The sequence below is a fragment of the Syngnathoides biaculeatus genome, chromosome 17 (genome assembly GCF_019802595.1).
Source record: "Syngnathoides biaculeatus isolate LvHL_M chromosome 17, ASM1980259v1, whole genome shotgun sequence".
Taxonomy (NCBI): Eukaryota; Metazoa; Chordata; class Actinopteri; order Syngnathiformes; family Syngnathidae; genus Syngnathoides; species Syngnathoides biaculeatus.
The window spans coordinates 19,780,344-19,793,169 of NC_084656.1; the positions used below are offsets into that span (position 1 = coordinate 19,780,344).

Genomic DNA, 12,826 nt, shown 5'->3' on the forward strand with positions numbered 1-12,826 from the left:
TTTATGTTTGCGTCATTGACTTATTCTCACACATTCACTCACGTTTTTTTTTTTTTTTTTTTTTTTTTTTTACATTTCACGGTGTCACAACAAAACAAGGTGAGAACAGCATTTTCCCCCGAGTAACACTTGCGCGTGAAAAGGTATGGACACGGGACGCGGGGTGAAGTCCGGCCCGTTTGCCGGCTCCTGCCGTTGTGTCAAAAGGGGGAACAAGAGGCTGGACGGAGGCAGCGGTTAAGAGTCAAACTTAACACCGGAAGCCCCTGTCACGCTACTTGTCCAAGTGGGATTTTTAAGTGTCACTGCTCTTCGTGAAATCCGACGGGGATGGAGGACTGCGATAAAGTCGACCCGTCCCGAGTTTGACCACTTTCGCGCTGCCTGTCAAAAAGGGTTTCTTTAACGTTTCACTGTTCTGTGTGAAAGGTACCCACAGGGAAGCGGAGAGGATGGACTTGACCCACCCATTTTCACAGTTTCTGAGATCAGATGAGAGGCATAACAGAGGCGGGGACGGAGGCTGCGTTGAAAGGGGAATTCCACTGTTTTACATGAACAACGTGTCCAATCGGTCATGTAATTTGTACTGTATTTTGCAATATGTTAAATCCTCATCCTTGTGTTTTGAGAAGATTCTAATTGACAATTCCAAATTTTCAGGGACGGTGCCATTTTCGCGAGTCACGTGAGGGAGGATTTAACGTCACATTGTCAAGAGAGAGTAAATATTACATGACCTATTGGATACATTAATGCAAACCAGTGGAATTCCCCTTTCACACTGCCTATCAAAGGAGTTGTTTTTTTTCCCGTGGGTCAACATGGAAAGGGGAGTTGAAGGTGATTCCCGACTTCTGGCGTAATGTAAGAGGGATGGAGGGAAGCAGATGGTAGAAATCCAGAACTGGTGTGTTGAGATTAATATCCAAAGCCCCTTTCACAAGGCCTGTAAAAGCCACCTTGTTCCATGTGCTCCGCATGAAAAGTAGCAACATGGAACGGGAGCAGGAGTCGACTCCAGAATTCTTGAATAGTATCAAGAGGTGGGAGTGATCAGGATAAGGCCCCTCTCATACTGTCTATCAGAGCCAGCTGTTTTCAGCGTCTGTCCTGCACGAAAGGTAACGACCGCGATAGGTGGAAGTTGAACCGCCGATTTGATGGCGTCCGAGTCCCCACCAGATAACTTTTATGCCGTCTTTGTGATTTCCTTTGGAACACAGGAAAGGACAGCCACGTTCCGAATGAATTCCACTCCCACTATTCCTCACGGACACCACGCGACGGCGAGAATCGCTGACGTAAAGTCTCGAGCTTACGGACTTCACCTGCTATGTATCTGATCGATAAATAAAAAGAAACAATGGATGGCAACAGTTTGACATTGCATACCTCCATCTCAAATTTGGATGTTTCCACTGTCATTGTCCACTCTATTCTTCATATATTTTATTATAATCTTCTTTCCTTTCGGTTTATGGAATTATTTCTTGGTCGAGTTTTTTATTTTACATGTAACACTCCAGCGCCAATCGTCTGGTCTTTTGCTTTCAATATTTTTTTTCCGTGAAGGATTTTAGATACTGTATGTCTCGTTTCCTTTGGTAAAAGTTGCTAACGAGTCATTTATGCTAAGGTGGGTTGCATTAATTTATCTCTCAAGTATTTTTTTTAAAATTCGGACGAACTATCATCTAAGCACTTGCACTTCATCTCGATTGGGTCGATTCGGAAAGTTCCAGAGAAAAAACGAGTATCAGAAGAGGGCTTTGTATTTCACCACCTTCCTTTCTTATACGCACAATTTTTTTTTTTAATCTATACAACAAAACAGACTAAAACAGCAAACGTGCCCACAAGAACATAAAAATAGAAAATAAAGCCTCCTTTGTAAACGCCGCGCCTCGGGCAGGAAACATCAGGTGCTTCCTTCCTTTCACGCCACCAAAAAATGGGCAAGTGAGGCCCCACCGTTAACCGCCAAATTTTGGGATCGCGTGACCCGAGCCGTATGCGACACACGTACCGCCATCTCGCCCCCCGCCTCCCCCCGAACCCTGTTGCAGAACTCGTCAAAAAAAAATTGGACGTCGTTGGCGCTCACTTGCCCTCCTGGTGGGGGGGGGGGGGGGGGTGCGACAACCCTAAGTCAGTCAGTCGGGAGGTGACGCGATGGCCTCGGGCTGGCGTCACGCGAAAGTGTCGTCGCTGCGCGCCTTGTGGGCGCCGTTGTGCTGCGTGAAGTGGGGCGAGCGGGCGTCCTCGGAAGGCGAAGAGTCCCTGTCGTAGTCCCGTCCCACCTGAAACGTTACGTACAGTGTCCACGTGAGAGCGCAAATTGCAACGCCTTTCACACTGCACATCACAGTCTGCCTCTTCTGCACCATTTTGTTGGCTCTTGGTACCGAGGAACTATGTTGACATGAGGGGAGGAGCTTCTATTAGACAAACTGAAGCCCCACGTAGTTGGACAGTAGTGCTTTGGCGCCATCTACAGATCTTTTCACGTCGCTATTTGGGGCAGGGCTCTGTCTGCCCCAGGATTACGCTCCGCAAATTTGCGCCCGACTTACCTTGGCCGTCTTCTTGCCTTTTGGCCGCTCTTCGTCCTTGCGGCTCCTCTTCTTCGACGACGAGCGTTCCCGTGCTTCCCGGCTGCGTTCCCGATGCTTCTTCATCCTGAAAACACGAAAGAAAGAGCGCGGTTGTCAACGTTTTAACTTTCCAGCGGTATCTTTTCAAGTTTGGATACGCGGACGTCACCTTTTCAGCGAAGGCGACCTGGCCTTCCTCGGAGGACTTCTGGAGCGGCCCCGACTCCGCCGGCGGACCCTGAAGGCGACACGATATCGTCAACAATGGCTTTGTTCCACGGCGTGGCGCCGGTATGCCAAACCCACCTGGAGCGGCTCGTGCTCCGCCGCCTGTCTCTGGAGCGAGAGCGCCTCCCGTGGCCACCTCGGGAAGTGCGCGTGTCGTTCCTCGACCACTTCTGCGGAGGCCTGGAAGCACGAAAATTGTGGTCACAACACGGAGGAACGCAAGAACGTCCATATCATATTTGGCATGCGAATCCTAGCTTCCTTGGCCCGGACGGTCTGAGCACTCCCGGTACTGAAAAGTCTTGTTGTGATTTTATTTTATAAACCTTCGGCTAGTCTGAAACGTCCCCATCCGTGCTTCAACATGTGCGATTTTACAACTTGTCGCCGAGTGTTCACGTTCGCTATTGTTATCCGTGTGAAATGTTTCCAAACTATGCCGCTTGGAACGCTAACTACACGGATGCCTTCTGCCTTTCGTTTTTGGACCGGCTGGAACTTTCGCTAACTTGAGACACCCGCCGGGACGATCGTTTGCTCGTTTGGGAAAACGCCTTCAACATTGCTGACTGTTTGCCGCTGTGGCTCAACTACTTTGGTCTTGAACGCCTCTTTTGTGTTAGCGATTTTATCGTGTTTGTGTTGCGTTGATGTGTGTGAGATGAAATTGTCAGAAACGCAATACAACTGGCTTGTCGCATTTTGCTGGTTTGAACGAAGGGGACGTTAGTCTAAATCAGGGGTCACCAACGCGGTGCCCGCGGGCGAATGGTAGCCCGCGAGGACCATATAAGGCGCCCGCGAGGTATGTTCGAAAAATACCGTAGGCCACAAATTGTTCCTATTATTTGTGCTTTAAATTCTGAATCTGACTTGCTTACGTGAATTAACATTTTAAAATACCTGTAATGTCATGTACTACAATAAAATTTAAAAAAATATTTCATGTACGTGTAATGAACTGAAGTCTGAAATTTGCCGCAAACAGGTCACGTAGCCCTTCATACGATCGGTGCTCACGAAGAAGCCCTCAGCCTCAAAAAGGTTGCTGAGCCCTGGTCTAAATTGACACGTCACACTCGTCTCAGAAAGACGAACACAGCGAATGTACGTATATGCATATATCTTTTTTAATCAACTTTTGTTTTAAGGTTAGAGATAGGATATGACGTATGTTGGCTCCCTCTATGTAGAAGAAGGGGAACTACAAGACGAGGTGATTTGCCAGTAAGCGTCGGCTACGTACCCAGAGTTCCCCTGTTAGTAACTCATTAATCACAAGGAGACTTTTCAGCACAGGGGAGCGCTCAGACCGTCACACCGGAATAAAACTTAACGTGACGCCTCACCTGTGCTTGGAGCGGGACCGCCTCCTCCGCGAGCCAGAGCGGGACCGCGAGCGGGACTGGCGGCGCGTTCTCCCCGAGTGAACCGCGTAGCGTTTCTCCTTCTCGGCTGTGGACGGGCGGAGATGGTGAAGATGACGAAACGGTCATCCCCAACTGGGACGGCACGAGAGACGTGGGCCAGCGTCATACCTGGCTCGATGGCGGCGGCGATGGTGGACTGCGCCTCCCGCACGCGCTTCATCACGCTCTCCAACTGCTTGGCAGCGGCCTGCGGCGTCATCTCCGGAGGCTTCACGATGGCGTTGTTGGAGTGGTTCACCCTGATGAATATTCCATGGTATTTTTTTTTCTTCGGAATTGTGCCACCTCCGCCTCAATTATGGCACATAAAAACCCTGTCGGCGTCCTCACGTACTTGAGGGGGCGGTCCCCAAACATGACGCCGTTGAAGGTGAGCGCCCGGGCGACGGCGTCCTGTTCGACGAACTCCACGAAGGCGAAACGCGTCGGCTGCGTCTCGTCGCCCGCCATCCGCACGAACTTCACGTCACCCACCTGCCTGAAAAAGTCAAGCAGCTGCTCCGCCGTTGTCGTCTGCGCAGGGGGGGGGAGAAAACAAACAAACAAAAAAAAAAAAAAACGCCAGATCACGCAAAAGCGGGGATTTCGCCGCACGTGAAATTCGGGGGTGAGTCGGGACTCGCCTGCGAGTTCAAGTTGCCCACGTAGACCGTCCTCCTGATTTCGTCCACTTTGGTGGGGTCCACGTTGCCCATGAGGGGGGGCTGTGAGAGCGAGGAGCTGGTGGGGTCCAGAGCGGCGGCGGCGGGGGTCATGTGACCCACCAGGGGCAGGTTCAACTGTGTGCGTGTAAACAAAATTGGAAAACTAAAACTAGAACTTCAATCAATGCTACAAGATATCCCATGTTTGGGGGGAAAAAAAAACATTGCAATACATTATGAATTATAACATTGCAGTAGCATAGTACCGCAAAATAGCAGAGAAATACTAAACAATTTGCATGTCACTGGTAACAAAAAGCTCAAATGTAGACTCCTCCCTTTTAATATATTGCACTTATGAGGATATTGAAATCTGTAGTATATTGAATTGGTTTAAGCGTGTTTGAAAACACACGGGTACTAGCCCACCTCTTCCTTTCAACTTCTAGTATGTGGCGCTCGTTTGAAAAATCTGGATATACTTTACATAAAAAAAAATGGAGTGTGAATGTTTTTTAATTATAGTAAGCCTCGGTTCTCGAACGTCCCCGTTTTCGAACAACACTCATTTTGAGATTTTTTTGCTTCTGTTTTCGAATGAAAATCGGTACTCGAACGCCGCCGACAAAACCCGTAAATAACATAATGCGCGCGGCGCAAGCAGCTGACCCGCCCACGACGCTTTTTGTTATTGTTAATTCGAACGCACCCCGAAAAACAACCCGTATTGTGTATAACGCAGCCTCTGTACACAGATAGTGACTGTTTTTCTTCTTCTACCGTATTAAACCCCAGTCATGGCTCCAAAGAAGGCAAGTTGCTTGTTTAAAATTATTCTGCATTTTTGTTCATACAAAAAAAGAAGATTACAAGGCTGGGGTCGGAGTTGCTCCAGATACGGCAATGCACTCTCAGCCTAGCGTACTCTACTACTAAAGAATAAATATATTTCCTCAATGATTTTATTATATTAAGTATTTAAACTTTTCACGTATTTCTACTATGCAGTTTATTATCAGGAAAAGCTAAAAAAAAAAAAGCTTTAAAAAGCCCATTTTTTTAGGTTTGGAACGCATTATTTCGTTTTCCATTCATTGTAATGGGAAACATCGATTCGGTTTTTGAACAAATCACTTCTCGGCCCGTTTTCTGGAACGGATTGTGGTCGAGAACGGAGCCATCACATCACTGTATTGGATGTTAGAGTTTGACATTTGGTGGAGTATCGTCAGACTCAAGCGAAATACGTGCCTGGAATCAATAAAGGTTGAGAAAGGCATAAGGAGCTTGGCCTTGACTCACATTCTGTAGCGGGGCAGGCGTAGGGATGGGGAGCAGCCCTCCGCCGGGGAGCAGGCTGTGCACGGGGGTGGTGGGTGCCAGAAGCGACAGGGCCTTGGACTCTTCTGGAATCTTCCCTGTGCGGGACACACACAAACATCAGCTGCTCCAAAAACAGCAAAAACACCAACCCACCCCTCCCACACAAAAATACTCCCTTCTACTATTCCAGCACTGTGTATTTTCGCAGTGGCCAAGCTACGATAGCATAATCTAGCAATGTGTTAATATATTTTGGATACGCTGGACACCTGGGCCGGAAACATTATCATCATGAACTGTGGTGTGGTGTGTGCGTCGGAGAGGGGGGTGGGGGTGGGCGTGGGTGGAATGGCAACACAACCCCAATGGCGGTGGGACATCAAGACAAGATTTCACAGTAGCAGCAATAACAAAGTCTTTAAAAAGGGGACCAGAGTCTAAACTTGAATCCTGTAACAGCACATCATCACATAATTAAATGCTTGTTTTATTGGTACACCAGACCCCACTTGTACCTATACATAAAAAACAAAAAAAAGATATGACAATTGATTGGAATTATTGAATACCCACAAATAATGACTCCTGGATTCAAGCCTGTCGGAGGGTCTCGACTTTGAGAACCTTTAGTGGCACGAAATGGTCCAACACTTCAGGGAAACTTCTCCATTTGATGTGATTAACTAGAGCAGTAGTTAAAATTAATTATTTGGGAATGTGAACCCAATGAATTAGCTGATAGATTCCTTTAATTTGTGACATTTGTCACGCTAGTTAGCCTTGTTAGCTTGGTGCTACAGGCCCAACGCTAGCACTGCTCGTTCCATTGAGATCAGGCCTTATTTTGTACCCTCATCATCATCGCTAACTAATTGGCTAAAAGCGCAAACATCCACATGAGCGACAAATAAATCATCTGATCGGATTTGAGAAGAGGTCAGAAGATGCTCTCACTCTCTCTCTCGCTCGCTCTTTCTCTGTCACTACGGCAACGACAAGAGAGGCAAGTGTTAGTCATCCTTTGCTCCTAGCATCCGGTCGCATCATCATCATCATCCCGAGTCAACCACAAACAAGCTGCAGCGGGAGAGAGAGAGATAAGAGGTATATGGGGGTGGGGGGGTTGGACAATAATAATAATAATAAGAATAAGACAGTGGTACTTTGACTTATTCAACCAAACGGCAGACCTTTGTAATCAGAGAGTCGACTACCTTAATGCTAACACATAATGTTAAATGCCATAGACCAGCTAGCAAAATTAGCATTGATATCGGGGTAGTCATAAACCTTTCAACTATTTTTATGACACAAATGCTGCAATAAGACATACACGCTATATACAGAACGCATTGATGCTCAGGCATATTTTTACATAAAATGAAAAATTACTGGCGTCTAGTTATGATCACTTTTAATGATTTACTTTGTATTGGATTATAGTGTCACTTTATCTTTTTAAATCATAATGTAACAGTGTGCTATTAAAATGACTTTTTTTCAAATTCAGTCACGGCACCACTGTAAAAAAACAAAAACCAAAAAAACTCACAATGCTCAAGGGGTGGGGGGGAGAAAACACCTTTTTCTGAGATAAAGACAGCAGAGATTGGACAACATGGGGGGGGAAAGTATGAAAAGGGGAGAAAAGAGACAAGGTGTCCATCTTGGAGGGCTCCTGGTCACATGATCACTGACGCCTCGTGGGCCCCCCCCGCCCGTCATCGAGGACGGTAGCGGCCCGGCAAACAATGCCTCGGGCTTAGTAGTGCGGTCGTTTATCTAATATGCACACATAATCACACAGAAAAAAAAAAAAAATCCAAATTAATCAAGTCCGTCCAGGCACAGCAACGTTCAATTATGTGTTGCCGACGAGGAGGGAAGGGCGGGGGCAAAATGGAAGGATTAGGTGAAGCCGTGTCCCCCGACAAAAAAACAGGCAATGGCGGACTTGAGGACAACTGTGCAAATCTAAAGGTGAAAAGGGCGGCGTGGGGGGTGGAGAATATCTGGTAACGTTCCGTGGGAGGCAATTTTGGAACCATTCAATATTTTAAACATTCCGTGAGAATGAAATGGGGATTAAGAGTAATCGAATGCGAACATATGCAGACATTCATGCAAACTAGATAGCGCTCCTTGCCCAGGGCATTATCGTAATGATCTGCTCCGATTTTATTTCGTTTCACTCAAGTGGGGGTGTACCAAAAGATTTTCTAATTGGGGGGAGGGACCAAGCGACCACTCGTAACTCAAATTTTTAAAGTCCCACCGGACTTGCATGAAATCTGTTCGGTTTAGTCAAAATGATGCTAAAATAGATTTCCCCCAACTATATTACACTTACCTACGTGGGGGCCGACCCACGTTTTCTTAAAATCCATCCATTTATTTCCCATGCCACATTGCACATCCATCAATTAATTTTTCGCTCCGCTTAGCCTCACAAGGTCGCCGGTCAATCGCAGGGGACACATACAAAAAAAAAAAAAAAATCATTCACAAGCATATTCACAACTACGGGCAATTTGGAGTCTTAAATCATTTATGAATTCTGGATGCGGGAGGAAATTGGGAGTGCCCGGAAAAAAAAACACGTAGGCACGGGGAGAACATGAACATGCTACGCAAGGAAGACCGGATTTGAATCCAAATCTTCAGAACGGTGAGCCAGATGTGCTAAAGCCCCATTGTCTCCAATTGAAAGTTTGCAACTTTATGGTAATGATGTTTCTGATCATGAATAAACTAAACGTTTAACGTAAAAAACTAAAATATGTTTTAAAACAATATTTACAATCAATTCCTAAAAAAATGTCTTGCCATCTACAACCTTAAAGAAATCTAATGTATTTATGTGAGCTTTTAACCAATTTATTTCTTTGCTACACCCCCCACCCCCCAAATAAATAAAAATACATGAATAACATTGACCCGGTGCACGATAAAAATGAATAAACCTAACACCAATACTGACAAATAAGTTATTGTTTGGTAAAATATTTTTAAGGAATAATCTATTCCGACCTTGCTGTTTTGGTCGGGGTCAAACTGACCCAATTAAGGCGTCCCCTGCAACATATATGTACATCCAAAAATATTTGTTGAAATTAATCCCTAAATCTAATTTTAAATTGCAATAGCATCATTTTCAGTCCTCGATACCTGTGATTTAAAGTTTTGAACCATCCTGCGTTTGAAAAGGATACTCTATTAAATATTTAACTGATGAATATTTTCCTACTGTAACTTGTAATTTCTTTGCATTACAACAAACTGAAAAAAATGAAACTTTTATTTCTACGAATTATGCTGTGATTTTTACGGTCCGGTCCACGTGACATCAAATTAGGCTGAGTGTGGCTCTGGCGATACAAGGAATATGAAAGCCACACAAATACTGCGAGAAAAGTGAGACTGCTGCCTTGACCGGAAGTCGTCGGGAAATTTATTAAAACGACGGGGGGGGGGGGGGGGGTTGTGAGCATCCACGCAAATAGAACGTAAGTGACGTAAAAGCCACGTGAACGTAATCGCATCCTGTAATAACTACGTAAGAAAAGGCGACAAATCAATCACAAGAGCGAAGAGTTGAAGCGACAGGAAGGTCTTTTTTTTTTTTTTCAAGTTAACATGTTATTTGGAGGCCTCCGCGTTTAATTGGCACTCACCTTCGGCACATGGCACCACAATGAGGGCTCTGTCAATAAAAACCGTGTTGGTGAGATGCTGCGCCACACCAACACTGGATGGTTCTCGATACTTGATGTAGCACACTTTGGACGAGAAGGACAGAGAGGTGTTGCTGTGGAGGTACAAGGGGAAAGGCAGTCAAGTACGCATTAAAATACATATATTTTAAAAAATAATAATAATGCTGTGACTTCATTGTAAAAATAGACTTTTTTTGAGGACCAGGCGCAGGCCGCACATCCGCGGTGTCGCCTGTCCCCACCGCGCCGACGCACGTCGCTCTTACTCGGGCGGGTATAGCCGCAGCTCCTCGATGTCCCCTAGAAAGCCGAAGAGAGTGCGCAACTGCTCGCTGCTCACCGCCGACGACAGGTTGGTCACCTGGACGACGTCGGTCCCGGGGATTCCACTCATCGCGAAAAAAACGACGTGTTAACAAAACCCCCAATTGTGTTTATATTCGCCAGAAAATTATTCGCCTTTTTTTTTTAACAGCGGAGGGGAAAGGATTCGCTGGCTTCTTCTGACCACTTCCCCGGCAACGTTGAAGTGAGGTACTGCCCCCTGCCGGTGGAGGCCAAGCATATTACCACAGTACATTGTGATTCTTTCTAAATACAAAAAAAGCACATTTTCAACAAATAACTACTTATAACGTGGGAATTTTATTCCTAAAAGGATTATTTAAAATATTGTAAGACACTTTTGAAACTGAAACATTATCAGTAGCCAAGCAGAGCCGAAAATAAAGATATCTTAAATGTATTAGCTCTTTACTTTTTTTTTTTTTTTTTTTTACTGCATCCTCATCAACATTCAACTTTTCAATACTTTACAGCTGTAAAAAACCCACAAAATTTGTCATGTTCCATGCCAAAAAATGGAAAATTTACCAGGGGAACATGCATCAAAAACATCTAACATTTAAACGGAAATAACCCGACAACAAAACATGCTGTGTGAAATAGTATCTGTTTATTTTCCACAGGTTCAACGCCAGAAATGGTTAGTTATGTACAAAATCTGGAATGTCGCACGGATGCACGTTTGTGGTCGAGACTGTGATAACGGCTAGCTACGTGTGAACACAGGTGCCCTCTTCTTTCTGCATTGGAACTTATTGCTGGTTGTACAATTGGAGAAAAAAAAAATAATAATGCTGTGCGCGTGTATATTTACATTTTTTTGATTAGTAACGTCTAAAAATTATTACACAGGGTTTGGCCTGTTAAAAAATAAATAAGACGTGAGCATTCCAAACAGATCCACGTGGACGACAACCAATAATTTCCCAAAGATTGTCTACAAAAGGACGACAGTTTCACATGAGCATTAACGTCACATTTTCAAACAAGTTATGGAACATGCTGATCATTTCATCATTTTTCGGCGCATGGTCAACTTTAAAACTCATGTTAACAACAATAAACATGTAATTGATAAAAACTTACATTTGCACAAAACACTCTTCACGCTATTCTATACAGATATAGATTTGATGTGCTATTTCATTACAAAATGCTCGCCCGTGTATAAAATCATCGGTGGTGTTACTAAAAGGGTATTTTTAAAAAAAAAATTAAATGAGGGGGGAAACAAGGCTTTATTGCTACAGTGTGAATATTGCTCGTTGAAACAGTTCAAGGTCGAATGGCACTTGCTTCTCTCCCTCCCCCCACGAGTAAAATCAACAAAAATGCTCACAAAAAGGCAAAAGAGTGGTGCTCTCCCAAAAGGAACGTGTGAAGAAAAACGAAAAAAAAAGGCAAAGAAAAAGATGAAATGTGGACCCGCTCTTACTCAAGGGGACTCCCGACCCCCCCGCCATCCTTGCATTTGGTGGTGCGGAACGACGGCACGTCACGGAAATAAAAGAGTTCAGGTGAGGGTCTGACCTTCACCCACATTCGTGTTCACTCTCCAAGCACGTGACACTATCCTATTGCCTCATTGCTGTTTCAAGATTAAAAAAAAATAATAAAAAATGAGGGGTATCCTGCTTCTTGGTGGTCACGGACAAAAAGGGGAGGGCAGGTCTTCGGCTGCTTTTTTTTTTCGTAGGAAAAAAACATTTTTTTTTAGAAAGCACAGTGACGGTCCATGTGACCACCGCGTCAAAACGCTTACATTCAAAGTGGCGTTCCCCCCTTCCCCGCGTTTGTATACAAAAATAAATTTCCCGTTTCTCCCCCCCCCGTCCCTGTTTTACGCTTGCGCGTCTCTCACGATTGTCAATTCCACAGTACTGGGGAAGGTCTTGAGGAGGGAGACGGCGATCCCGTGGTCGATGTTCACAAAGCTGTAGCCGTTCGCCTGGCAACACAAAGAACTCTCTCAATAAAACTATAATTAAGTCACCGTAATTCTCGGCCTACAGAGCGCACCTGGTTATAAGCCTCGGTACACAGAAAGAGTTTAACGCTAGCGTTAGCATGCTACCGTTAGCACGGCCCTAGCGTTAAACTCAGATGTACCGAGGCTTATAACCAGGTGCGCTAACGCTGGCGCCACATCACCTCATAAACCGCAGGGTTGAAAGCGTGTGAAAACAGTCGCAGCTCGTAGGCCGGAAATTACGGTAATTGTGTAAATGCTGGAAAGATGTTATTCTACACTGAACTACCGTATTTTCCGCACTATAAGCCGCACCACATTATAAGGCGCAGCTCAAATGAAAGACCTATTTCAAAACTTTTTTTTTTTATATATAAGGTGCATAGAATGGACGCTAAAGTAGAGCCTGTGGTTACGTTATACGTACATTAGATGGCGCCGCGCAAAAGGGAATGTCAACAAAACAGTCAGCTAGGTCAGTCAAATGTTATTAATTACAAAACTCCGTTCACTCCCAAAATGAATCAACAGCTGTTTTATTCTTTTCACCGAGGTAAAGCCAGTGACGTAGTAT

The 12,826-nt window shown here is 45.0% G+C and overlaps 2 protein-coding genes and 1 long non-coding RNA gene across 8 annotated transcripts in view; 1 reads left to right on the forward strand and 2 right to left on the reverse strand.

Moving 5' to 3' along the window:
- Positions 1-95: 95 nt before the first annotated feature.
- srek1 (splicing regulatory glutamine/lysine-rich protein 1) lies at positions 96-10,466 on the reverse strand. 3 transcript variants are annotated; one of them, XM_061802256.1, is made up of 12 exons: positions 9,897-10,032; positions 7,805-8,004; positions 7,177-7,205; positions 6,202-6,317; positions 4,879-5,034; positions 4,590-4,768; positions 4,364-4,494; positions 4,175-4,280; positions 2,904-3,005; positions 2,767-2,835; positions 2,577-2,682; positions 96-2,303 (listed from the first exon to the last, which is right to left on the reverse strand). In XM_061802256.1, exons 2-12 carry the CDS (start codon positions 7,945-7,947, stop codon positions 2,193-2,195), a joined length of 1,248 nt encoding a protein of 415 aa, XP_061658240.1. In that variant the 5' UTR covers positions 7,948-8,004; positions 9,897-10,032; the 3' UTR covers positions 96-2,192. The 3 variants fall into 3 exon arrangements, with proteins under 3 accessions (XP_061658240.1, XP_061658241.1, XP_061658239.1); XM_061802257.1 differs by having other exon boundaries at positions 98-2,303; positions 7,177-7,299; positions 7,775-8,004; XM_061802255.1 differs by lacking the exons at positions 7,177-7,205; positions 7,805-8,004 and adding an exon at positions 10,205-10,466 and having other exon boundaries at positions 100-2,303; positions 9,897-10,030.
- On the forward strand, positions 9,920-10,683 carry LOC133491259 (uncharacterized). The gene is made up of 3 exons (XR_009792376.1): positions 9,920-10,060; positions 10,138-10,290; positions 10,414-10,683. It is a non-coding gene; the product is annotated as an uncharacterized LOC133491259 (long non-coding RNA).
- Positions 10,684-10,871: 188 nt separating this feature from the next.
- The window catches only part of erbin (erbb2 interacting protein), a 39,638-nt gene continuing 37,683 nt past the window's right edge, over positions 10,872-12,826 (reverse strand). For all 4 annotated transcript variants that reach the window (XM_061802249.1, XM_061802250.1, XM_061802248.1 and 1 more), the window contains one exon: positions 10,872-12,231. In XM_061802249.1, coding sequence (XP_061658233.1) covers positions 12,124-12,231 — 108 coding nt within the window. In that variant the 3' untranslated portion in view covers positions 10,872-12,123. The remainder of the gene's footprint in view (positions 12,232-12,826) is intronic.

Coding starts and splice junctions, on each gene's coding strand:
- srek1 (XM_061802255.1), bottom strand. CDS start 10,332: ATGAGTGGAATCCCCGGGACCGACGTCGTCCAGGTGACCAACCTGTCG. Junction 10,031..10,204: donor CTGCGGCTATACCCGCCCGA/GTAAGAGCGACG, acceptor GTACCTCCACAG/CAACACCTCTCTGTCCTTCT. Junction 4,281..4,363: donor CGCCGCCGCCATCGAGCCAG/GTATGACGCTGG, acceptor GCCCGTCCACAG/CCGAGAAGGAGAAACGCTAC.